The sequence below is a fragment of the Nicotiana sylvestris genome, chromosome 1 (assembly GCF_000393655.2).
Source record: "Nicotiana sylvestris chromosome 1, ASM39365v2, whole genome shotgun sequence".
Taxonomy (NCBI): domain Eukaryota; kingdom Viridiplantae; phylum Streptophyta; class Magnoliopsida; order Solanales; family Solanaceae; genus Nicotiana; species Nicotiana sylvestris.
The window spans coordinates 169,664,124-169,689,409 of NC_091057.1; the positions used below are offsets into that span (position 1 = coordinate 169,664,124).

A 25,286-nucleotide genomic window follows, 5' to 3' on the forward strand; every position below is an offset into this window, starting at 1 on the left:
AATACAAATATGCAAGTACTATACGGGTTTCGACATAAACAAAATCGAAATACCTCGATTTAAGTTTTCTGAATTTGATTGAAATCGAATTTTTGCACCCGAAAGAAGGAATCCAAAGCTTGTCTTGTGTGTGGGACCTACACTCCTTGCTCTTTAGGTGACGGGTGGGGCCCAATATTTTTTTAAACTTTTGACACGAGGGGGGGGGGACCAGCAGTGCTCGAAATTTTTTTAATGGGGGAGTCTTGGTTCTGTCATTGTCCAAGGAAGAAGAAGGGGCTTTATTTTATTAAAGCAATTCGCAGTACTATACTGCATTTTAGTTAAACGTAGTATAGTACTGCGAATTGCTTTAATAAAATATAGCTGGACCCAAATTAATAAGTGAAACACAGTACTGTACTGCGTTTAAGTAAAACGCAGTATAGTACTGCGAATTAGTTTAAAAAAATAATTTTTAAATAATACGCACTGCGTTTTTTTACTTTAACGGCTAACTTTCCGTTAAAGTAAAACGCAGTATAGTACTGCGTTTTACCTAGTTATGTAACTTTTTTTTAGCATTAGAAACGTGTTTTTTGTCCAAAAAAAAGCATCAAAAAAGTTTCAATCTCTATATATAATATATAAATAAGTAGAATATACTTTTTTCTAAATAATCAAAATACTGAAAGCCACTTAATACTTATTCGCAGAGACGGAAAAAAAAGACTTAGAGCTCGTTTGACTTAGCTGATTTAGAGTAACTGATAAGCATTATGTGCTGAAAAACACTTTTAAGTGCTGAAGCTGATTTAAAAAATAAGGAGTTACGTATTTGGATAAAAGTGCTGAAATTAATAATAAACTGCTGAAGAATTGGGTATACGAAGAGTTTTGTTTTAAAAAAATATTTTAGGGATAAAATAGTAAATATTTCGGTCAAACTTTATAAGCTGAAATTTGATAAAGTAGTGGACACCAACTTACGGCTTTTAACTTATAAACACTTAACTTATAAGCATTTTTAATTCTATCAAATGCATAAATAAGTCAAAAATGCTTATGGCTTATAAGCTTAGCCAAACATGATAAAAGAGGGTGTTGGCGGCACGGAAAGCGTGGAGGCGGGAGAGATGGGAGACGAAAAGGTGAAGAATGAAGCAATGGAGATAATGGGAATGTTCCAAGTGCTGCCTCGTCTCGTCGTCTTCGATCTCGATTATACTCTCTGGCCTTTTTATTGGTACTCACCCAATTTCTATCTTCCTTTATTCCTATTATTGTTGATTTATTATCTATTTTCTCTTTTTTATCAGTTTTTTTCCAATTTATTGATCTTGCTGGATTTATCGGATGCTCAGTTTTGACTATTCTTTTCATTTTTAGAGTAATTGATTCGCGCTGCCTTTCGCACTCTTGGAACTGCTTTAGCTTCTTTTCTTTATTCATTTGTTTATTTTTTTATCCTGTGTTCTCTATATGCTGTTGGGCCGAATTAGAGCTTAATTGGATACACTTGATTCATATATAGCCGACCTCAACTAGTTTGGGATTGGAAATATAGTTGATTTCTTGTTCTTTGCGTGGTTGCAGTATTGGAAAATAGGCAATTAGCTTCAAATTTGAAGAGGGGGTGGGGGGTGGGGATGGGGGTCGGGGTCGGTGGATATGTGGCTTTTATTTGTAAGAACAGAATTTTGAGGTCATAATTTTCTAAAGCCAAGGATGTATGAATTCTATTTCTTGTCCCGAGGCCTTTAATTTAGTTCAAGTCTACTCCAAGTTAACATTGCTTGCAACAACTTTGTGCCACTGTTTCTATATCTCATCATCCCTTGTTATCTATCCGAAAGAAAGAGAGAGCTTGTTATTTTGCTTAAACTTGGTCTTGGAGTACTCGTAATACCATTTTTATGTCTGCTTTGTATTTCAGTGAATGCCGCTCCATAAATGAAAAACCATCTATGTATCCTCAGGCCAAAGGTATCTTACATGCCCTCAAGGACAAGGGAGTTAATGTTGCTATTGCCTCACGATCACCCACTCCAGACATAGCAAACGCTTTCCTTAAAAAATTGGGGATAAAATCAATGTTTGTAGCTCAGGTGAGATGGTGGAAATCTCAGCATCTCTTTTCATCGTTTTTCTATAATGCTACGATAACCTGCAATTTTTATTGACAATAGCTATTACTGCTGTCAATTTAGCTCATCTGCCTCCTTGTTTTGTAGTTGACTTCCTGGCAACCCCTCTTTACATGGTCGAGGAGTGGGAATAGTAGGTTGGAAGAGAGAAAGACAAAGAAAATAGTAGGTCCATAATTATGTTATCCATATGCTATGAGCTATGAAGAAGTTAAATTCTAATAAAAATGAATGATGCTTTAAAAAGCCCCTTATAACCTTAGCAAACTGTTGCAGTTACATTCAGAGGTTTTTGTTCGCTAGTGTATAGCTTGATGGTTTCATTTATGTATATTTCAAAATATAGTTTATTGTTCCAATTTGAGAAAGTTTTCAACGTAGCAACATTTTGTCCCCAATTTCACTTTTTAGATTTTGCCCTGCATATGTATAAAATACTTATTTTGCTGTTTACTACAGTTCAACACTTTCTAAGCCAAACTAGGCTCAGAAGGCATCTTCAGATTTGACTGATCTTGGTGGTTTGGTCGGTCTTCTAAGCACCTCCTATGTAGGGTTAGGAATGTATTTATATCTTACATGAATTGAGTTATCCTCGCTTTTGGGGCTAGGAGAGCTTAAATATTTTACTTTACCCAAGGTGCTCCAAAAATAAGGTAGTTAAACTTGTTTTGGTTGTTTTACTTTTATCTGATGACTGATGCTGCTTACCGTGAGGTCATTATGCTGATTACTTAATGCTACAGGAGATATTCTCCAGTTGGACACATAAGACAGAACACTTTCAGAAAATCAACCGGAAGACGGCGGTGCCCTATAATGACATGCTGTTTTTTGATGATGAAAATCGGAACATACAGGCGGTATAATCACTCTTTGCTAATTGTATCATGCATTTCAGTTGATTCAAATAATAACATCACTTGTTGGTCTAAATCAAAGTAGTACGCTAAAGCAGTGTTTTTCAGGTTTTAAAAATGGGTGTCACAAGCATATTAGTGGGCAAAGGGGTAAATTTAGGTGCTTTCAGGCAAGGACTCTCCGAGTTTGTTCAGAATTCTGCTTCAGTGGAAAAGAACAAAGAACGATGGCGCAAATTCTCAAAAGAACCAGGTTCATCTAAAAGCGACACATAATGATGTCCCCAGCATAAAAAGAAAGGTAACTATTGGAACATCTGCTGCATTAGCAGTCAAGCATATGGTCCCAAGTCCTGTATCAATTCATACTTACCTATTCTCATTGGAGAAACGACTTCCGAATCCATTTTGTTGATATGAATGTTATTGTTGTATGAATACAATGCATTTGCACTCTTTCAACAGAGACAGGTCTCGTATGATATACAGCACTCTGGATAGTGGAAAAACATCTTCATTTGCAATGAGTCAAATATTAGAAAAGGCTTTTAGTTGGTGAGCTGGAGGAATAGATTCAAAGAGCAATGCTATGATGCGATTTTTAGTCTCAGAATTCTGGCCGCCATGGCCATCACCATGCTGGTACATGCATTGTGCCATTCTTGCTAGGTTCATAGCACTCGTAACAAACATCTTAGGGAAGGGGTGTGCTGCTACATTATGAGCTTCGTTCAGTTTCTTCCACGTCTCACTAATCAAAAGCTTAATATGTTGTCGAGCATCTTCTTCACAAACTTTCTTTTCGTTCATGTAACATTGTATTGATTTGGGTACATCACCCCTTTTCAACTCTTCCTACATTAAGCAATAGAAAAAGCATTGTTGGTAAATCGTCGCCATCTATATAAAACAGCAGGCAACTGCACTTAATAATTGAATTACTAATCTGGAAAATAAGGCAGATATCCTTCAACTATAACAGATCAAAATACATTGATAGTGTCCAAATATTAAAGGAGAGTTCTACATACCGATGATGTTCCTAAATCATTCGCGAGCCGCAAAATCAAGGCTGACCAACGAATTATGTCATGGTAATTCTTTAAGTAATGCAAAGCCTCCTTGTTTACAGGGTTAGCAATGAGGAAATAGGCATGTACTAATATAACTGGAGCTGATATCGAAATCCAGGCATTGTCCATGTATTCTTCCATGGTTGGAATATACTTGCTAAAGTACCACTTTGCTTCTCTTAAGTAAGATTTGCACAAATCTGTCCACTGAAAATTAATACCGTGGCATAGTATTATTAACTTTGACTCATCAGGTAATAATACATATCAAGAAAGGGAGACATTTCAGAAAGATAAAAGAAAAAATTACAGCATTTAAAAATTACCGCATTTCTTAGATAGGGTACAATGAGAGCATCACAAGCCACTTCATTAATAAAGTTGTCAAGTGCAAAATAACACATCTTCATATTGTCTGGGAGGTCGTCGGCATTCCATCTAAATTTTTTATTACAAGATATAAAAATTAGCTGCAAATTAATTATGTTTTAACAAATTTTAACATTCGAAAATACGAGGTAGTGTTAGTTACCTTTGAATGGCATGAGTGAAGCATTGTAGTTCATCCAGAGTACCAAAAACATCATATACATCGTCTATTGTGGTTATTAAAGCATTTACCTTTGTGGAAATTCTTCTGAAGTATCCATATTGAGGAAGGAAATTTACTCCAATTGTCCAAAAGAAATTCTCCACTAATCTATCCCTAGCAAATGGCAGATTCTCTGCTAAACCTGTTTCTTTCCACCACCTATTTTTCCATATCTAATGAATTAGAATTTAAACATGACAATGAAAAGGCAAAGTCCTGTTTAATTTCCAGTGGAGTAATCTATTACCTTGCCACATATTTTAGGTCTTGAATATGAGCTGCTTGAACAATGTTGAAGTCAAGGATAGCCAGCTCAAGCAATAAAGGAATCGTGTCTTGTCTTTTCTTGTAAAAATTGATGAACCACCTTGCCTCTAATCTCAACATCCTCCAATGCAATGGAAGTTCCAAAGCATGGTGCACTAATTCAGCCACATTTTGGTTATTATTTTTATTTTCCAAATATTCTCTCAAGTGTTTTTCAGTCCAATTTCTTGCTTGCTCCAATTCACTCTCACCTTCTGTTGCAAGAAAAGAAGCTTCGTACAAATATAGCATTCCCTTTGTATCCTCAGTGTGAGTTTCACTAAGACCATCAAATATTTCTGCAACCAAAAACCATATATTGTATAGTATTGTATGATTCGATCCTTAGGAGTGGAGAAATTCATGGTAGGAAGTCTTTCCCTTTTAGCATCCATACGTGGCGTGAATGAGAATTAGCAACCCATTGGGCTTGGAATACAACATCTGACACTAACAAATCTAGTAGAATCTCACAAGTGGGGTCTGAGGATGGTAATATATATGTTCGCAAACCTTACCTCTACCTTATGAAAGTAGAGAGACTATTTCTGGTAGATCCTCGGCTCAATAAGAGTGAAAGGAAACAATAAACATATATTAGCAACAACATGTAATAGGCAACGGAAACAAATGACAAAACATATAATAACAAAGATCTAGGAATACTAAAATACAAGAATAATGCCAATCCTACATGTGAGACTGATGCACTGTATAATAACAAGGAACTATTGGAATTAGAAAATGCAAGACTGGCGCTAAAGTAAGTCAAAGAGAAACTCTCGACTACCTGTCAACCCACGACCTTAATCCTCGACCTTCACACCTTCTTGTAGATGCATAAAGCCCCCCCCCCCCCACACACACAAGAAAAAGGAGAGAGAAAAAGTAGATACTATACCAAGACCACTGCTTTTTTAGTGGGCGACGTGAATTCGGATTAGACGGATCAGTGAGTTTCGACTACCAAATACATAAAGAAAAAAACGAAGAGAAATATAATGTATATAGCACCTTGTGAAATGTTAAACCCGTGTTGTCTCAAGAGCCTAAATGAAAGAGCTTTAGCATACAAATCTCCGTTACTTTTGCTAATTTTGTCACATACGTAATTCAGAATGCTGTATATTTCATCCTCAAAGTTATAGGATAATCCAAGTCTTTGCAAATTATCGATAATCTCTAACTGATCCAATGGCTTCATGTTACGATCACTAAGCATAATCTTGACTTCCATCTTCAGCTCATCGCGTCGTCTGATAAATTTCTCGCCCTACAAATTCCATACATATGCTTATTAATTAAGCAGCATTTAGCATGAGAGGAAAAGAAGAAGAAGAAAAAGATTATATAGATTTAATTAATATAGCTAATACAATAAGACCTCTCTATAACAATATCCTTATATAACACTTCACTATAAAATCTATTTTTTTCCGAACCAAATGCCATGTTCTGTTATAATATATGTTTTCTATAACAGCTATTCGCTATAACATCTAAAAATATCTAGAACAAACGAGGCTGTTATAGAGAGGTTTGACTGTAATAACTTACCGAATATCGGTTCTTCAATGATCGAATTTGAGTATACTCCCAAATAGAAGGCTGATAATTTCCAGATCGTCTAAGAGGGGCAGCTTGAGCATTAGAAATATTGCAGGATTTTGGAACCTGTAATGTCCAAATTAAAATTGGTTTGCTAATAATTGATGCAGAGATGATTGTCGCCATTACCATTTCCAGTTATGGAAAACGGCCGTTTAATTATAAGTGTATGAGCTTAGCACTTAATTAGCTTTAACTTCCTTTTTAGTTACATGCATGTGTCTTTGCAAGATATATATATTGTTGGGAAAAATAACATCTCGCTCGGGAATAATATTCACGGTAAATAATACAAAAGAGTAATTATACCATATCTTCTAATGGGATAAAATACAATACTCGAGCGGAACAATATAATACCCCAATAATATTAAAATTTGGTAGTGTCAAGAGACTACTACAACTTCAAAAGAAATAACACTAACTCATTATAATATTACTCTCACTCTATTTATCTCACAAACTCTCTCTCCTATCTCCTTCTCTCGTTTTGGTGTACTTAAAACGAAGAACATAGGCTTCTATTTATAGCAAGCCTCAACATCCAGACAATCAATCGAATTTGATTTTACAAAATCAGATTTGCCCTTATCAGAATAAGATTTGGCTTTTGCTATTTGCAAATGCAAATTGCACGCCTACCATTGCCACTCTTTCTTCCCATCAATTTTTTTCTTTTTGTTTCTTTTATTTTATTATGTAGGTCCCCCCAACACACACATATATAGAGAAGTGGTATCAGGGGCGGATTTAGGAGAGCAAGGGGTTCACCCGAACCTTCTTCGTCGAAAAATTACACTGTATTTATAAGGCAAAATCTATTTTTTACCTTTATATATTAAGTTTTGACCCCCCTTAACACAATCCAAAAGTGTAGTTTAATGGTCAAGGGGTTCAAAATCTACATAAAGTCATGGATTCAATTCCCACTAAATACAAAAAAGTTTTTTAAACCCCTTTGTGGAGATCCTGACTCCGCCACTTAGTGGTATTGCCTAACTTCTACCTTTCAAGTAACTTGTAGAAGTTTTAGATTTTATCTAAATCATGATGATTTGGTTGGCGTATGATAGTAAAGTCTGATTAGATCATTTGATGTCTTATCTTCTACTGGAAAGAAAAGAGCAAGAAAATTTCAACGAAAAAGACCTATTAATATGATAGCATTAAATCAACTATTCATAATACTCATGTTTCACATGAATATAAACGAATAGTTGGATAACAACGGGCGGATAAGTTACCGGGTAAATCTATTAAAATTACAATAAATAATAGATATAAATTTATAATTTTAAAAATATACATAATGGATTAATACTAATAATTTAAAGTTGAATCCATAGATCTTAAGTCTTTAATACTCTTATGTAAATAGCCGATCGAATTCACAAGTCTGTCTTGAATTCCATTTATAACTATATCTCCACAACCACCATCTTGTCCCAACTACTTTTTTTATATATTTTTCTTGTTAAAAAAAGAACTAGTATTAGTACCTATGCGATGCGCGAACATAAATTATGTCAAATTGTAATTTATGTTGTTTGAATTATTTGCAAATAACCTTAAAATATAAACCTTTCATATAAAAATTATATAACATTAGATATTAATTTTGAAGCAAGATATGAAATAATTATTCAAATCTTGTAGTAGACAACTTTTATTTTATTTGTAGCAACCTAATCCCTTGATTTTAGTACTTGTATTTCGTTTCAGTGTCAATATTAAAAAATACTAAATATGTCATGTTGTGATCTGTGTTGTTTGAGCATATTATATCATATTATTTTAAGAAAATTCTTATTATCACTTTGTTTTTGACTGAAAGTTAAATATGTCTTATTCATCACATCATTTTATGCAAATTCTTTTTTATTTTTGTTCTTTTCTTATAGTTATTGTATTATTTACTATTTAATATTATTTTACCGTCATATAATTTTTTATTAGCTTAATAATTTAATTAATATCTTGCTTATTATCTTTTTAACAGTCTTTAATAAATATAAATATTTTATTCTTGAAATTTGGTATATTTTTATGTTTGTACCCTCTTATTCAGAATTTTTTAATCATTTAAATTTATCATTAATATTTTTAAATATAATTTAATTATTTAATTTTCCAATTAATTTAAAGTATAAATCACATTACCTTATTTTTTTATACATCTCTTCCCTACTATATTTTAAATAGTTTTTATATTAATATTTTACCTATAACCAAAATAATATCATATTTTCTTTTAAATTGTAACTTTGAATTAGTCTAAAATATTAATACATAAGTTATTTGATTATTACGTTCCAAATATATTGAGTTCTCTTATAATTATTTTTGTATTAGATGCAGTTAAATTTTCTTTTCTTTTTAGCTTTAAGATACAGATTTAATTTTTAATTATCATTAGTAAAATTACCTATATTAGAAATTAATTTATATTTTTAAAAATTTTAATTTAATCATAGAAAAATATTTCTTAATTGTTTGAACACATTATATCTTAATTTTGTAGTAATATTTTTACTGTTTTATTTCTTTACATGATATTTTCAAAAATAAAAAAAATCTCATCTTAAATTTAAATAATTCTTATCATTCTATGTTGTAAATTGGACCGCATTTTCAAAATATTATGCTACGCTTTCAAACTTAAACTAACTGCACTCAATTTAGATATTAATCATAGGAAAATATTTTCTTAATTGTTTGAACACATTATATCTAAATTGTAGTAATATTTTCACTGTCATTTTATTTCTTTTCGTAAATTTTTTTCTCTTTTAGTTTTATGATTCAAATTTAATTTCTAATTTTCATTAGTACCTATATTATGTATTTTTAAATATGTATTTGTTTTTTTATTTTTCATAAATAAGACTTCAATTTCGTGGTATTCTCCATAGTTTGAGCATTCTCAACATAGTTTTAAGAACATTCTAATCTCAAATTCAAATAGTCTTTCCCTTTCTTTCTAATAGTAAATTTTTAATAATTTAATATAATATTTCTATTGTTTAATCTAATATATAGTTTTATTACGTTTTATGTGGCTTTTCATTAATTTGTAACTTTATTTAATATTATTATCACTACTATTCTTTATATAATATAGATAAATATATATATAAATTTTTGTAATCATAAAATAAATATTTATTTTGTTTTAAAAATATTTCTCGAAAATTTTAAAAAATTTAAGTTTTGATAATATTTTTAAGTATTGTATATTTACATTTATTTTATTTTCTAAACTTATGATTTACAAATTTCCTCACATTATCTCTAATTTATTTTTATTATTCAATATTTTAGTTTCTGATTTTATCTATTAGACTTGAGTTATGTGGACTTATCCATATTATGATTTTTCTTATCATAATATAAAAAACTTTCTCATCTCAAATTTAAATAAGTTTTGCCCTTTTCTCTATAATAAAAAATCAGAATTTTCATTTTTCTCTCTATTTATTAATATATATATATATATATATATATATAATTGTAATCATAAAACAAAAATTTATTTTGTTTTAAAAATATTTCTCGAAAATTTTAAATTTTTTAAGTTTTAATAATAGTTTTTAGGTATTGTATATTTACATTTATTTTATTTTCTAAACTTATGATTTACAAATTTCCTCACATTATCTCTAATTTATTTTTATTATTCAATATTTTAGTTTTTGAATTTATCTATTAGACTTGAGTTATGTGGACTTATCCATATTATGACTTTTCTTATCTTAATATAAAAAACTTTCTCATCTCAAATTTAAATAAATTTTACCCTTTTTCCATGATAAAAAATCTGAATTTTTATTTTTTCTCTATTTATTAATATATAAAAATTTTTGTAATCATAAAATAAATATTTATTTTGTTTTTAAAATGTTTCTCGAAAATTTTATATTTTTTAACTATTGTATATTTATATTTATTTTATTTTCTAAACTTATGATTTACAAATTTCCTCACATTATCTCTAATTTATTTTTATTATTTAATATTTTAGTTTTTGAATTTATCTATTAGACTTAAGTTATGTGGACTTATCCATATTATGACTTTTCTTATCCTAATATAAAAAATTTTCTCATCTCAAATTTAAATAAGTTTTACAATTTTCTCTATGATAAAAATCTGAATTTTAATTTTTTCTCTATTTATTCTTTATTTTTAATATTATATTATTCAATAACTAATATTATTACATTGTCATGTGAATTTTTATTATCTTGTTTGAATTTAATATCTACTTCTACCACATTCATTCTAATATAATATTGATAAAAATTTAAAAACTTTCTCATCTCTAATTCAAATAATTTTTATCATTCTATTTTCTAATTTGGACCGCATTTTAAAAAGTATGTTATGCTTTTAAATTTAAACTAACTGCATTCAATTCAAATATTAATCATAGAAAAATATTTTCTTACTTATCTGAATACATTATATCTAAATATTGCAGTAATATTTACGTATAAAATATTCGTTTACGTGATTTATCAATATTAATATGACTTCGTTATTCTTGTTATTAAAATATTTTTTCTTGATTATTTAATTTTTTTACCTTATAAATAATTTGTATACTTTATGTAAGATCTTAATTTGCTGCTTGAATTTATTTAATTTTTAAACTCAATAAATTTTTAATATCGTAAGTAAATTTTAGTTTTATTTTATAGCTCCAAAGTACAAATAGTCATAGCTTATCTCAATTTATGTCTTTCTATATTTTTTATTTTTTTATTCTAGTTTTTTAATTAATTTTTTACCTCCATATTTCTAGCTAATATAGAAGAAAATCTATGAGTGAATATATATACACACACACACACACACACACACACAATTATACAAATAAATATAAATATAGATATAAAGATTGGATTTGTCTAAGATCTATTTGGATTATGTATAAGATTTATTAAACTATTTTCATTAATTATGTTTCCATTTATAATTTTTAATTATTAATGTTGTCCTAAAATTGCCAAGTGGCTTCATTTTAGCTTGCCACTTGGCTTAATCACAATATGCTGCAGATTAAATTTGATGCAGCCAGCAGTCTATAAAAATGAGTAAAGTTTAACTCTAAGGATTTAACTTACATATATTGAAACTGTAATTTTTTTTTTACAAAATAAGTAAAATTTAACATGTTATAGAAAATTATATTATTTGACTTATTTTCAGGTAGTAATTCTAATTATTATGGTAAATATACCTACCATAAAGTGTGTTTGTGTGTGTATGCCAAGTAAATTGTTATGAGCTTAGCACTTAATATAATTAGCTTTAACTTCCTTTTTAGTTACATGTGTCTTTGCAAGATATATATATTGTTGGGAAAAATAGCCCAGGAATAATATCCACGGTAAATAACAATAACACAAGAGAGTAACGACCAAATCTTCTAACGGGGTAAAATACAATACCCGAGCAGAACAATATAATACTCCTATAATATTACAACTTGATAGTGTCAAGAGACTACTACTAACTTCAAAAGAAATAACACTCTTTATTTTAATACAACTCACTGTAGTATTACACTCGCCCTATAGTCTTGCAATAATTGTAGGACACTATAGAATTGTGATAGGCTCAAAAAGTAGTTTGGAAATCCGATTTATGATGTGAGAATTTTGAATTCCATGCCCATCTCCATGCTGATACATGCAGTGTGATGCTCTTGAAAAATTTAATGCAATCCCAATAAATGTTTCAGAAAATAGTAGCTCTTCCATTTGGTCTTTGTTCATCAGTTCCCATGTCTCCTTTATCAAAATTCTAATTCCTTCTTTTGCCTCTTCTTCGGAAACACCCTTCTCATTCATAAAACATTGAATTGACTTGGAAACATCACCCCTTTTTAACTCTTCCTGAATTAACAAGAGCAATAGAAAAAAAAATGAACGATATTGTGAATTTGCTTTACGTATAATCTTCTTGAATCTTAGTGTCTCTTCATCCGAATGGACTCTAAATTAAGTTATTTTGAATCATAGTACAAATTTTATCTCAAAGGAAAGTATAAAAACGTACCGATGATGTCCCCAAGTCATCAAGAAAACGATTAATTATAGCACACCGACGAATTATGTCAGGATATTTGTTTAAGGACTCCAATGCCTCTTTTGTAATTGGATTGGTGACAAAGAAGAATGCATGGACTAATATCAAAGGAGTTGCAATTGAAATCCATGCATTATCTATGTATTCTTCCAGAGTTGGCTTATACCCTTTGTAGTACCATCTTGCTTCTTGTAAGTAAGCTTTGCATAAATCTGCCCACTAATTAATAAATTGTCTCAAATAATAATAATGCAAATAAATGGATTTGGTGTTTAATTTGTGGTTTAGGGGGTGGGGAGGAGAGGGGGCAGATTCAACTGAACCCAAATATTTTTAGATAGAGCATAAATATATGTGTGCGCGTGCCAAAAATAACTAACTTTTTAATAAAAGTAGTAAACAAAGAATGAGTTAAAGATTCTAAGTATAATGAATTTACTTGTCTTGTAAAGTAGGGTAGGACATTGATCCCTTTCTCTTTGAGAATATCATACGCCATTTCATTGGTACTGTTGAAGAGTGCAAGGTAACATATTTTCATATAGTCTGGAAGCTGCTCCATTGCTTTTATATCCCATCTGAATTTATATTACCAGAAAGCAAAATTTCACATGTCAGACACAAAACAATATAATTGAGACGATTAAAAAAACGAGCAAAGGGGTAATATATACTTTCTTCTATTTATAGATGTAATTGCTTCCTTGAAGATACTGACCTTTCAACAGCATCAGTAAAGATTTCCAACTCGTCAAGAGTGCCAAAAACATCATAAATATCATCTAGGACTACAATAAAAACTATAACCTTTGTTAACATTCTTCTGCAGTAGCTGTATTGAGGCTCAAATAGTAACCCCACTGTCCAAAAGAAAGCCTCCACTACTCTATCCCTTGAAAATGACAACTTCTCTGCTAAATATGTGCTCTTCCACCACCTTTATATTTCATGAAAATAATTGATGTATGAGAAAATTACCGGGCATGTTTATCGATAAACATTAGGAGTTTCAAAGATAATTAATCATAATACTTAAGTGGAATTAATTAGAAACCTGGAAAATAAGGTACTATGTATTAGACTATTAGCCCTATTATAATAGGCCAAAATACACTGCTAGTATAACTTAAATCCACAATAAACATTTACGGCTCACTCTAAATAGATTAATCAAAAAGTATCAACATGAAATTAAGAGGCTTACCTCGATAGAATTCTCAAATCTTTTTGGTGTGCTGCTTGAACAATGTTAAAGTCCAACTTAGCAAGCTCAAGCAACAGAGGATTAGAACTTGACATTCTCTCATAAATGCTTAAATACCACTCTGTCTCTAATCTTGGCATCATCCAATGCCTAGGAAGTTCCAAGGCATGTTGTACTAATGCGACCATTAGATTTTCTTCATCACCACAATGATTGTCAACATAATTCTTTAGATGTGTCGTCGTGAATCTTGTGGCATAGTTTAAAGTGGTTTCAGTCTCTGTAGCGAGAAATGATGCTTCATATAATTGTAACAAACCTTTTGTATCGTTACAAATACTTTGCTTGAGATTGTCATTTTCGTCCTTGAAGTTGTTGAATATATCTACAACACAAGAAACCATATATCTTAAAGGTTGGCATATATAGATACTCCTTGCATTGTGGCTAGCTCCTCATGAATTATGTAAAAGAAAATATCTCTTGACGCTTTAATTTATGTGAACTGTTCCTTCTATAGGTTCAATGTAAATTCACATCAAAGACAAGTCTGGTGTATTCTCAATTTTTTTGGGTGTATTTATTCTCATTAACCTACTCTATTTTAATTTTATCTTAATTCTAGATCTTGTTTTCCGGAAATTTAAGAAAATATTGCAGTAATGACTACCGAAAGTTCTGAATAAGAAAATTCAGAACATGAAAGAAGAAGGAAATTAGTTTGGCAAAATCAGTACCTTGAGAGATATGAAATACATGTTCTCTCAAGAGCCTAAATTTCAGAGCTGTGGCATATAATGAATCTGCTGAAGTACTGTGCTGGTTTATGCTGCTCAAAATTTGCATAATTTCGTCCCTGAAGTGGTAACTTACTCCAAGCCTTTGCAAATTATCAATCAGCTCCAACTTCTCTAATTCTTCTAATCCCTCAGCCATTATTATCTTCTTCATTTCCTCCTTCAGTTCGTTAAAATGCTTCATATACTTATCTCCCTACGCAACACATTTACAATTGATGATCAGCTCGAATATCAACGTACGTAATCTTTTGAATGATATTACGGCAAATTAATTATGCAGATTATTGAATAACATGAGTATGTGCTAAACAAATTATATTACCGCATAATCATTGTGTATGGACTGAATATACTCAAAATCCCACGTGGTAGGTTGGTAATTCCCTGAACGTCTAGAGAGATTTTGATCTGAAGATGAAATAGCAGAGTACTGATTAGGTGATGGTTCAGTTTTCATGCTGCGGCCTGCAGCTGCGGTAGAGAGGCAGCTGGCTTTTGATACAAGTGACGGCTTTTCTCGGCTGAAAGAGGAAATTAAACAAGTAGCTGCTGGTGGCGGAGGTATTTTGGAGGTGGCCATGTGCAGCATCCATACGTTGGTAGATATTGCCACGTCCATTATATTGATTCACTTCAATGTGTGGGGAGAATTTTTAGCTTAATGTTATCTAAATAGATTCATCTTTATGACAGGAAAAAAACTTACACATGCTTTTTGTGTGTCTCTTTATTTTGACACGGCAAATAGAACTAATAATAATTAAGTGGACGCAGGAAGTCTATGTCTTCATAATTAGTTTAGCATGGTACTCTAAAAATAAACCTGCCTTCTGAGTTTTCTTTCCACATGGAAATCATTTCCCAATCCAAAATATATGTCAAATCCCTCAAATATATCTGACTTGTCTTTTATCTTTTGGAAATTTGAGGAACATTTAATTGGAGTGATATTTGGGTTATATGTGATGCTTTTTCTTGGATTGTCAAGGCTGGCCAGGAAAATAAGAACTTCCTAGTTCCCTTAGTACTCCCTCTATTTCAATTTATTGTATTATTTGACTCGAAAGATATTTAAAAGAATGAAAAACAAATGACACTTATAATTTTAAATATGTCATTGTATTTGTGTTGGTATAAAATTTTCTCCTTAAAATAATATATAGATGTTTCATTCTTTTCAAAACAAATTAATGATGAAATAATGGCATGCCAAGTAGGGAAACGGAGGGAGTACGAATAATTCGTGCAGGATATCTATTCGAAAATCTTAGTCCAACAACTTGTTGATGATAGTTATGCTTCTATTTTCAGTCACGTTTTTCATAAGAAGATAGAAGCAATTATCATCCTATAGTAGCTGCCCAAAATAATGCTGTTGCCGGCCCATCCATAGATTGCACAAGATTTCTCAAAGGTTTAGATTGAGAAAATCCAAGTTTATTTACCAATTCACCCACTAAATTGCAAATCTTGATGTCAAGTTTTATTCCCCCTAGGGCTAATCAATCACTAACCACTCTTTATAAAAAACTAGCGAAACGTTTCTGTTGAGGGAAAAAGAGAAACTCGAGCTCGCATAAAATATAGTTTAACAACACAATATAGAACAAGTTCGAAGTGGTAAATTAAAGGACATACTTCATATATTAGAATTGAAGGGTTATTTCTCAATTATTGAATCTTGTATCAAACTTCATTTGGTAAAATACCCTGCAAAAAAAAAAAAAAAGGTAGGGTGGAGAAAAAACCTAACTCGTAATTACCTATCGACACTAGTTTGGGGCGAAAGTTGAGTTGGCTGCATGTAGCTTAATTTATTTGCTCTGCCAAAGTAATTATTATAGATGATCACTTAATTTTGGGTAATTGGACATCAAAGTTATTTACGTTTTTTTTAATCATTTAAAAGTTACTTTATTTTATTTAATTATCTTCAATGGTCATCTATCACTTCTTTTTTGTCTTATGAAAATTACTTTACTTTACCTAATTAGCTTCAACTGTCATATATGCCGAATTTTATATTTTTCAGTAATTTAATGATTTGACAAGTTTATTTTAAGAAAAAAATATAGTTAAAACACTAATTAAGAACCTGGACCGAATTAGAATTCAATCTAACAAACTGACCCAATACCTAACCCCACTTATTCCTTTTCATTCTGAAAAATGTTCAAGCACTCACAAGGTTGTTTGTTGTTGTCCGCACATTTCGTTCATTGACTTCCAGCCTTTCATATCTTAGTACGATTTTTTTCCAAGTTTAACACTATTCATATTGATTGATAGCTCACAAACAAAACTAAAATTTTAATGCCTAGGTATCTTGAGAACTTTTTTTTAGAACCTCAGAAAAACCCGCATATGCTCTACGGGTGAGCACTGTGTGCATGTTGGCTAAACCTTCCATTGTGTAATAGCCTGAAAACCATACAAGGAATGTAAACTGTACTAGGCATACAAGCTCGATCCAGAAGATATTAAAGGGAATATTTGTATGGATGACCACTTTCCAAACCAACTGGGTCATCCCTAAAGGGACATCTTGAGAAGTTTATCACTAGACATAGAATAGTAAATGAAAATATAAGTGTTTGGGCATATGTCGGGTCATGTATTAAATCGATTTAGGGTTGAGTAGGGTTCTAAATTGGTCCAAGTTTTTAATTACGTATTTTATTCCCTCCGTTCTAATTTATGTGATGGTGTTTGACTGAGCACCAAGTTTAAAAAAGAAATTAAGATTTTCGAAATTTATGGACTAAAATGAGCCATAAATATTATTCTTTTTGGAACTGAATAAAAAATAAAAAGAATATCATATGAATCAGAAAGATCACCATTGAAGCTAATTCGGTAAAGTAAAGTGACTTTTGTAAGACCCTGATGATAGGCTATAATTGCGTATTTTAGTCGCTTATTACACTCTAATTTACTGTACTTTAATTGAGTTTGGGCTTTAATCGCTAGTGTTTTGCACTCAATATGTGTTTTATGCCTTGTAGGAGTGATTCCGATCTATGTAGGTGTTATGGAATGAATTCAAGTAATTTGGAGCTTTGAAGTCTGAGTAAAAGCCCAATGCATTAAGCCGGAATTGTGTTCGGGGATCAACAGATGATAGTTAAGAACGAAACGAAGAATCGAGCGGGCATACGACACATTGTCTAGTAAAATGTACATAACGTTTTGCTCAGAACTCCGTTTGGACTCCATAATATATTGTTGGAAAGCTATTTGAAAGGGCTACAACATTCATGTTTTGCATTTTTGCAAATTCTCACTAACGCGCCGCACAGTGCGACACAGCGCCTTTGGAATTCTCCTGCATTCTGTCAGAATCAGCTCTATGAACTTCCCCACAATCACACCGCACAGTGCGGCGTAGCGTGCGTCCTGTCTGTGCAAATTTTACAGAGCCAGAGTTCTATTTCACATAGGAAAAAGGTGTTTCGTCTGGGCCCGATCCTACTTGGTATAAATACATATAAAAATGCTATATTGAAGACTTTTGACACATATTAGACCTAGGGAGACCTGAAATTAGATCAAAGGAGAGATGTAACAACCCGACTGGTCGTTTTGAGCAATTGCGCTCGATTTGGTAGTTTGAGGTCTCGAGCAGCTTCACATTATGTATATCGACTTGTGTGCATGGTTGGATTCAGTTTTCGGATGAATCAGAGTTGAACTGGAAGAAGGAACCTAGTTTTGGAAGTTTAAACAATGAAAATTTGACCGGAATTGGACTTTTGGGTAAACGGCCCCGGAATGGTCGTGGATGATCTCAACAACTTTGTATTGTGATTTTGGACTTAAGCGCGCATCCGAATCCGGATTTGGAGGTCGGTAGGGTAATTTGAGGTATTTCGGCGAAAGTTGGAAAAGTTGAAATTCGGAAAATGGAGAAGTTTGACCCATAGTTGACTTTTGTGATATCGGGGTCGGAATGAAATTTTGAGAGTTGGAACAACTCCGTTATGTCATTTTGGATTTGTCTGCAAAATTTGGAGTCATTCCGGGTTAAATTGATAGGTTTTGGCATGAGTTTTGGAGGTTTGAAGGTTTGAAAGTTCCTAAGTTCGATTCTTGGTGTGATTCAATGTTTTGGCGTTGTTTGATGTGATTTGAGACCTCGAGCGAGTCTTTGTTAGGTTATATGACTTGTTTGTGTGTTTGAACGGGGTTCCGGGGGCCTCGGGTGTGTTCCGGGTGGGCTGCAGGTCATTTCCCTTGTTTTTGAACTGCTGTTTTCTGCTTCTGGTATCCTCTTCCACGATCGCGAACAGCCTTTCGCGTTCGCGAAGCTTTGTTGCTGACTACCTGGAAATTCTTCTTCGCGTTCGCGTAACACTCCTCGCGCTCGGGAAGCTCCACTTTATCCCTCATCGCGTTCGCGTCCCCCCCACGCGTTCGTGTAGCTATGCAATTCCACTCTTCGTGTTCGCATACTAGTTCACGCGTTCGCGAAGAGCAATCTCTGGGCCATAATATTTTCCTTCTTCGCATTCGTGTGCGTGTTGTCGTGTTCGCAAAGCACATCTGGGCAACCTTTATTTTTCTTCTTCGCGAACGCGATACTTCCTCCGCATTCACGATGCTTTAATATTTGGGTAGAATATAAGTTTTCCAAATCGAGGGTTAAGCCATTTTTAAACTATTTTTGGAGTTCTAGAGCTCGGTTTTGGGCGATTCTTTGTGGGGTCTTCAAGAAAAATGATTGAGTAAGTGTTCTTCACCTAGAATTGATTATATTCCATGAATTTGTCTTTATTTTTATCATTTAAATTGTGTTTTGGGTTGGGGAAAGAGAAAAATTTCAAAATAAAAAATTATGATTTGAGGGACCGAATGGTATCGAAATTGGATAAATTTTGCATGGTTGAAATTATTTTGGAATGGGTGATCGGATTTTATAAAATTTGACGGGTTCCGAGGTACGAGCCCGGGGGTCGACTTTTGGGTCGATTTTTATATTTTTGTAAAGATTGAAACTTTATTATTCAGATGAGTTCCTTATTCGATTTATATGTGATTTGGAGTTGTTATAGTTGGATTTGAGCTATCCGGAGGTCTTTTCACCTGAGAAGTCCATTTTAGAGTACCGAGTTGTCGTCTTTGAGGTAAGTATCTTGCCTAACCTTGTGGGGGGGGGGGGTTCCCCTTAGGAATTGAGTCTTCTATGCTAATTGTAGTTCAGGCATGCGAGGTGATGAGTGTGTGCTCGGACCTATTTGTGGGAAACTTGCCTCTAGGGTTCGTAGGTCCTTATGTGGAAGGTATCCTGTTATGATTGGGTTTCCTAGTTGCTTAAGTTGCCTCTATATGTTCCATATGACGTGTTAGCTTTCCTCTAATTCATACGTGTTACATGGACCCTTAATTGCCTTAATTGAAGTGATTACCTTCCTTATTATTTTGATACTTCTTGATTGTGAGTTCATCTATGACTTCGTGCAAATAGATATGTCCAATTGTTGTGGTTGCCGATATAGTTATCACGTGCTTATTATGTCTTGTTGTGTAGTTGAGGTTTCATTGTAAAATTAATTGTTGGTATAAGTTTGGTTATAGCTGATTCCCTTGCCGGGACATATTTAATTCTTACTGTTGGTTCCCTTGCCGGGACGTGTTTATTTTCGTTGTTGACTCCCTTGCCGGGATATTGTTGTTTCCTTATTATTCCCTTGCCGAGATTCTTTTTTTGATTGGTGTTGATTTGTATTTTGGGATCGGATTGCACGCCGCAACAATAGTATATGGATCGGGTTGCACGCCGCAACAATAGTATATGGATCGGGTTACACGCCGCAATAATATTATATGGATCGGGTTGCACTCCGCAACAATATTATGTGATTTGGATCGGGTTGCACGCCGCAACATCACTATATGATTTGGATCGGGTTGCACGCCGCAATAGTAATATATGATTGGGATCGGGTTGCACGCCGCAACAAGAAATAATAAAAGTGAATGTTGATTCTTATAGTGAGAACGAGAGTAAAAACACAGAGGGTGATGCCGTGCACTTTCTGCTGTTGTGTTTATTTGTTGTTATCAATTCAAATGTTTAAACTGTTTAATTTCTTTATTGCTGTGATCCTTTATGTTAGAACCCACAAAGTTTTCAATACCTCACCGTATTTATATATATTTATTTATACGTTCCAATACTTCAAACTGCAATAATTGTTACATCCTTAATTCAATTAGTTTCTCAATTATATCCCCTTAAACCTCTGAGGTGGTATTTTTCTTAAAAAGGAATTTCTACTATGTTTTAAGTTATCAACTCCCCTGTTAAAGGTAATAACTCTTCCGATGTTGTATTTTAAATTTTAAAGGGGTACTTTCTTACTCGAATGATTTCTAAAAACAACTTCATCTTTTCTCGCTGATTTTGCTAATTTATTTAGAAATTGTAATTTAATTTATATTATGTAAATAGGACTTCTTGAACATCTTAAGAGTATTTGTAAGGACATTTTGTATTGTATATCATGTGAATTTTTTTGTTAAGATCGAGATGGAAAATATGTGTGCACGAGGTGCCATATGTGCTGAAAGTTCGAAAGTTGAGATTATGATATGAGAAATCGAGGATTGAAATGGTCGGGATGGTGTATTAAACATGATGTGATTGATTGAGTTGACATTGTTTTCTTTAATTGGACATATTCTTACTTTTCTCCGTTTCTGTTACGTCAGTGTTAAATTGCTTGGGTTATCTGATTTACTTGGTTTCTGTTGTTACTATTCGTGTTCTCCCTTTATTGATTATCCTGTTTGTACTTGGATTTTCTCTCCGTGATTGATATTACTTCGTTATCTTTATCTTGATGTTTTGTTATCATATCTTGTTCGTTTTATTTGACCAGTAGGTGTCCTGACTGTTCCTCGTCACTACCCCACCGAGGTTAGTCTTGATACTTACTGGGCACCGCCATGGTATGCTCATACTACACTTTTGTACATTTTTTTGTACAGATCCAAGTGGATTGATAGTAGCTGTGCGGGTTGTCGCGGTGGAGACTCAAGGTAAACCTGCTACAGTGTTTGCAGGTCTCGGAGTCACCTTCAGTTGTATTTATTCCATTTGCACCTTTTTTTCGGGGCAATGATGTATTATTTTGTGTAATTACTCTTAGATAGGCTTGTGACTTGTACCACCGATTTTGGGAATTGTGATATATTGAGAGTTATTAAATTTGAAGTCAGTAAATGTTAATGTTATTTCTGTAAATGTTAGGCTTACCTAGTTTAGAGACTAGGTGTCATCATGACTCCTTCGGAGGGATTTTGGGTCGTGACAAGAGCACAGAGCCGTTGTGGAGGTCGAGTTTCATCTTTTCTTCCACCAAACTTAGTAATTTTTATGTTTTTTTGTATTATTTGTTATTTGGCTACCATGTCTATGTGGAGCTAAAACTTCACGTTCTAGGGTTGTGGTTCTTTCATGACTATTATTATTCGGATATTGATTTTGCCTTCTCGATTTATCATATTGGTTTATTTATTCAATCTTGCGCTTAATTATTTAATTGCTTGATCACCAATTGAATACTATCTACGAATCTAGAATTGAACTCGAAAGTGGGAATTCTAGATTGCATATAGGATTGAGTAGAGCAAGTTCTTGAACCTGGGCATCGAGAAACGGATTCGCGGTTAGGATAGACATATACCTAATTGCCTTGCCTGGTTGATTTACAGGAATTACAAATGCATTCTTGCTAGTTATAATTCCATAGACATATAGGCGTTAGGTTAGCTTGAATAGGCGAGTAAGGACTCGACAGATTCTTATGAGAAATATTAACCCTGTTAACCAATAAACTAGATAAGTTAGTTAGTCAATTCAATTGAAGAATACAATAGGATTGTTAGATAGTCCATGACCCTAGATCATTTTCATTACATTGATAACATAAAAATCTGTTCTTCCTCTGTTCAAAGTTCATTATTTGTTTTTCTTTATTTTAATTAGTTTAGAATCAAATAGTTCTAGTTTTAATTCCCGTTTAGATAGTTAGGATAGTCTAATTTAGTTAATAGTTAATCACAAGTCCTCATGGGTTCGACATCCGACTTTTGAGTCACTTTATTACTTGAAGATCACGTATACTTGCGTGTATGTTTGGTCCCAACAAGTTTTTGGCGCAGTTGCCGGAGACTTAGAAATTAGCTATTTTTCTAGATTAGACATTTTTTTCTATTCATTTTTTTGTTTATTTTAGTTTAATTAGTATTTTTATTTATTTTAACATGACATCTTGGAATAAATATTGTCCATATTGTGGAGGACCCCACTGATGGAAAAATTATCAGAATGTTCCCGGGAGCGAGTTGTAGGCACAATCTCAATCCTTTGAGTGGAATATTTGTAATATGTGTGGTGGTCAAGATGACCATTGGGATGATTGTCCTAATTCTTTTCATCCTTCTCTAAACCCTTATTATGTTCTTTCTAATAGTGTTTGTGAGTTTGATAGGGGCAATGAAGTACATGATATGGAACATGATGCATATATTAGGGATATTCTGAGGCAAGTAGAAGAGCAACATGAAGAACTCAGAAAAGACGTGAAAAGAATGAAGGCAACAATCACAAGAATGAAGGCCAATATGGAAGAATTGAATGGTGAGCGAGTACCAGCAAGACAAAAATTTTGAAAAAGAGGAGATTTTGAGTCAAACTTGGCTGGTGGAACAAGCTGAAAGATTGGAAATATATGAGGCTCAATGTGAGAAAATTACAGATGGGATACAAGACCTAATAGAAAAAAGAGCTAAACTGGGACAAGAGATTGAAAAATTTGGCACTGCTATTCACGACTTGGGAGCTCAATTGATTGCAAAGGTTGATGTGTCTAATGCCCAACAAAATAGTTCTGAGTTGTGTAAAACTGAAAAGGAGCTTATACGCCAAATCGAGGAGCTAAAATTGGAGAGTCGATCATTCGGCCGTACTTTTATTAATGATGTCCATGTTGAGGAAAGTTCAATACCTAACCCCACTTATTCAATCTAACAAACTGACCCAATACCTAACCCCACTTATTCCTTTTCATTCTGAAAATGTTCAAGCACTCATAAGGTTGTTTATTATTGTCCGCACATTTTGTTCATTGACTTACAACCTTTCATATCCTAGTAAGATTTATTTCCAAGTTTAACACTATTCATATTGATTGATAGCTCACAAACAAAACTAAAATTTTAATGCCTAGGTAATTTCACAAACACGCGCTACCGAACAGGGTGGACGACCCCCAGTGCCACCAGCTGTTGCCACCAGAGGCCGAGGACGCTGCCATGGTCGTAGTATGGGCAGAGCAGCTAGAGTAGCACCTGCAGATCCACCAGCTTAGGATCAGGTCCCAGTTATGGACGCTCCTATAGCACAAGCTCAGGCAACAACTGTGCCCATTGTGATTCCGGGTCTTTAGGAGGCCTTGGCTTAGATCTTATCAGTTTGCACTGGCCTAGCTCAGGCAGTTTCAGCCACTATAGCTGCAGCTACTTCTCAGGACGGGGAGGCAATCAGACTCCCGCCGCTCACACACCTGAGCAGGTCGTGCAAGGACTTTTGACGCCGAGTCCATATCTAGCCCAGCCGGTTGCAGCTGCTCAGGACTATGTAGTTCCTGCCATTCCAGAGGATAAGCAGTGTAGATTGGATAGGTTTGGTAAGCTTCAGCCTCCGGCCTTCAGTCGTGCAGAGGGCGAGGATGCCCAGGGTTTCTTAGATAAGTGTACGAGGATGCTTCGTACAACGGGTATTCTGGAGACCAGCAGGGTTTCTTTCACTACTTATCAGTTTTCTGGAGCTGCCTTTACTTGGTGGGAGGATTTTGAGAGGTGTAGGCCTGTTGGTGCAGCACCCCTTACCTGGCAGTAATTCTCCGTTCTCTTTCTGGAGAAGTATGTGCCACAATCCCGCAGAGAGGAGCTGCGTAGAGAGTTTGAGTGGTTGCGTCAGGGAGAGATGACCGTGACGCAGTACGTGATGAGGTTCTCTGAGTTAGCTCGTTATGCTATTTGGATGGTTCCGACAGATAGAGTGAGGATTAAGAGGTTTGTTGATGGCCTCGCTTATTAGCTTCGTATTCTCATGACCAGGGAGAGTGTGATGGGTTCTACTTTCGAGGAGGTTGTGGATATTGCTCATGAGATTGAGTCTGTTCGTCGCCAGGAATTTGAGGAGAGGGAGGCCAAGAGGCCTCGAGGATTTGGTAGTTACAGTGGTACTCCTTCGAGGGGTCAGTTTCAGCATGGCAGAGGCCCTCCATTCAGGCATGCTCAGCCAGCTTGCCCAGGTTATCGTGGGGCATCTTCGGGTCATGGTTATCACGGTACTCAGCAGGGCCAGTCATTACTTAGTGCCCTTCCAGCTCAGAGTTCATCCCGTGCTCCATCAGCTCAAGGCTCTTCTATGCCGAGTGTATCTACTAGTCACTCCGGTGCGAGGGGTTCCCTTCAGTCCCCTTCTCCAGCACCTGTGAGTTGTTATGAGTGTGGCGAGATGTGTCACATGTGGAGGCAGTGTCCTCGCCGTTTTGCTAGTTCATCCCAGCAAAGAGGTCAGTCATCGGCTTCAGCGCAAGTTTCTTCACCACCA

General features: G+C 33.8%; 3 protein-coding genes across 7 annotated transcripts; 1 reads left to right on the top strand and 2 right to left on the bottom strand.

The window, feature by feature from the left end:
- The first annotated feature begins 1,061 nt into the window (after positions 1 to 1,061).
- LOC104223877 (uncharacterized) lies at positions 1,062 to 3,876 on the top strand. Of its 4 annotated transcripts, XM_009775404.2 has the most exons (6): positions 1,062 to 1,225; positions 1,916 to 2,087; positions 2,214 to 2,291; positions 2,873 to 2,989; positions 3,095 to 3,287; positions 3,452 to 3,876. In XM_009775404.2, the coding sequence occupies exons 1-5, from the start codon at positions 1,068 to 1,070 to the stop codon at positions 3,260 to 3,262; spliced, it is 693 nt and encodes a 230-aa protein (XP_009773706.1). In that variant the 5' UTR covers positions 1,062 to 1,067; the 3' UTR covers positions 3,263 to 3,287; positions 3,452 to 3,876. The 4 variants fall into 4 exon arrangements, with proteins under 4 accessions (XP_009773706.1, XP_009773705.1, XP_070027115.1 ...); XM_009775403.2 differs by having other exon boundaries at positions 1,063 to 1,225; positions 3,095 to 3,452; XM_070171014.1 differs by lacking the exon at positions 2,214 to 2,291 and having other exon boundaries at positions 1,065 to 1,225.
- LOC104223876 (terpineol synthase, chloroplastic-like) lies at positions 2,919 to 7,061 on the bottom strand. Of its 2 annotated transcripts, XM_009775401.2 has the most exons (8): positions 6,875 to 7,061; positions 6,515 to 6,631; positions 5,972 to 6,230; positions 4,899 to 5,256; positions 4,592 to 4,810; positions 4,386 to 4,497; positions 4,018 to 4,266; positions 2,919 to 3,841 (listed from the first exon to the last, which is right to left on the bottom strand). In XM_009775401.2, the coding sequence occupies exons 1-8, from the start codon at positions 6,875 to 6,877 to the stop codon at positions 3,515 to 3,517; spliced, it is 1,644 nt and encodes a 547-aa protein (XP_009773703.1). In that variant the 5' UTR covers positions 6,878 to 7,061; the 3' UTR covers positions 2,919 to 3,514. The 2 variants fall into 2 exon arrangements, with proteins under 2 accessions (XP_009773703.1, XP_009773702.1); XM_009775400.2 differs by having other exon boundaries at positions 6,515 to 7,061.
- Positions 7,062 to 11,905: 4,844 nt separating this feature from the next.
- Positions 11,906 to 15,386, bottom strand: LOC104223878 (terpineol synthase, chloroplastic-like). Its single transcript, XM_009775406.2, has 7 exons — positions 14,985 to 15,386; positions 14,600 to 14,855; positions 13,863 to 14,247; positions 13,377 to 13,595; positions 13,098 to 13,236; positions 12,629 to 12,877; positions 11,906 to 12,465 (listed from the first exon to the last, which is right to left on the bottom strand). The coding sequence occupies exons 1-7, from the start codon at positions 15,279 to 15,281 to the stop codon at positions 12,169 to 12,171; spliced, it is 1,842 nt and encodes a 613-aa protein (XP_009773708.1). The 5' UTR covers positions 15,282 to 15,386; the 3' UTR covers positions 11,906 to 12,168.
- Between the last annotated feature and the right edge of the window lie 9,900 nt (positions 15,387 to 25,286).

Excerpts from the sequence above, each read along its gene's own strand:
- LOC104223876 (XM_009775400.2), bottom strand. The coding sequence starts at position 6,697 with ATGGTAATGGCGACAATCATCTCTGCATCAATTATTAGCAAACCAATT. Across the intron at positions 6,231-6,514 it reads CATTGAAGAACCGATATTCG|GGCGAGAAATTTATCAGACG; the intron begins GTAAGTTATTAC and ends TGGAATTTGTAG. Across the intron at positions 4,811-4,898 it reads GACCTAAAATATGTGGCAAG|GTGGTGGAAAGAAACAGGTT; the intron begins GTAATAGATTAC and ends ATGGAAAAATAG.
- LOC104223877 (XM_009775404.2), top strand. The coding sequence starts at position 1,068 with ATGATAAAAGAGGGTGTTGGCGGCACGGAAAGCGTGGAGGCGGGAGAG. Across the intron at positions 2,088-2,213 it reads AATCAATGTTTGTAGCTCAG|TTGACTTCCTGGCAACCCCT; the intron begins GTGAGATGGTGG and ends CTTGTTTTGTAG. Across the intron at positions 2,292-2,872 it reads AGAGAAAGACAAAGAAAATA|GAGATATTCTCCAGTTGGAC; the intron begins GTAGGTCCATAA and ends TTAATGCTACAG.
- LOC104223878 (XM_009775406.2), bottom strand. The coding sequence starts at position 15,281 with ATGGACGTGGCAATATCTACCAACGTATGGATGCTGCACATGGCCACC. Across the intron at positions 13,596-13,862 it reads GATTTGAGAATTCTATCGAG|GTGGTGGAAGAGCACATATT; the intron begins GTAAGCCTCTTA and ends TGAAATATAAAG. Across the intron at positions 12,878-13,097 it reads TACCCTACTTTACAAGACAA|TGGGCAGATTTATGCAAAGC; the intron begins GTAAATTCATTA and ends TTTATTAATTAG.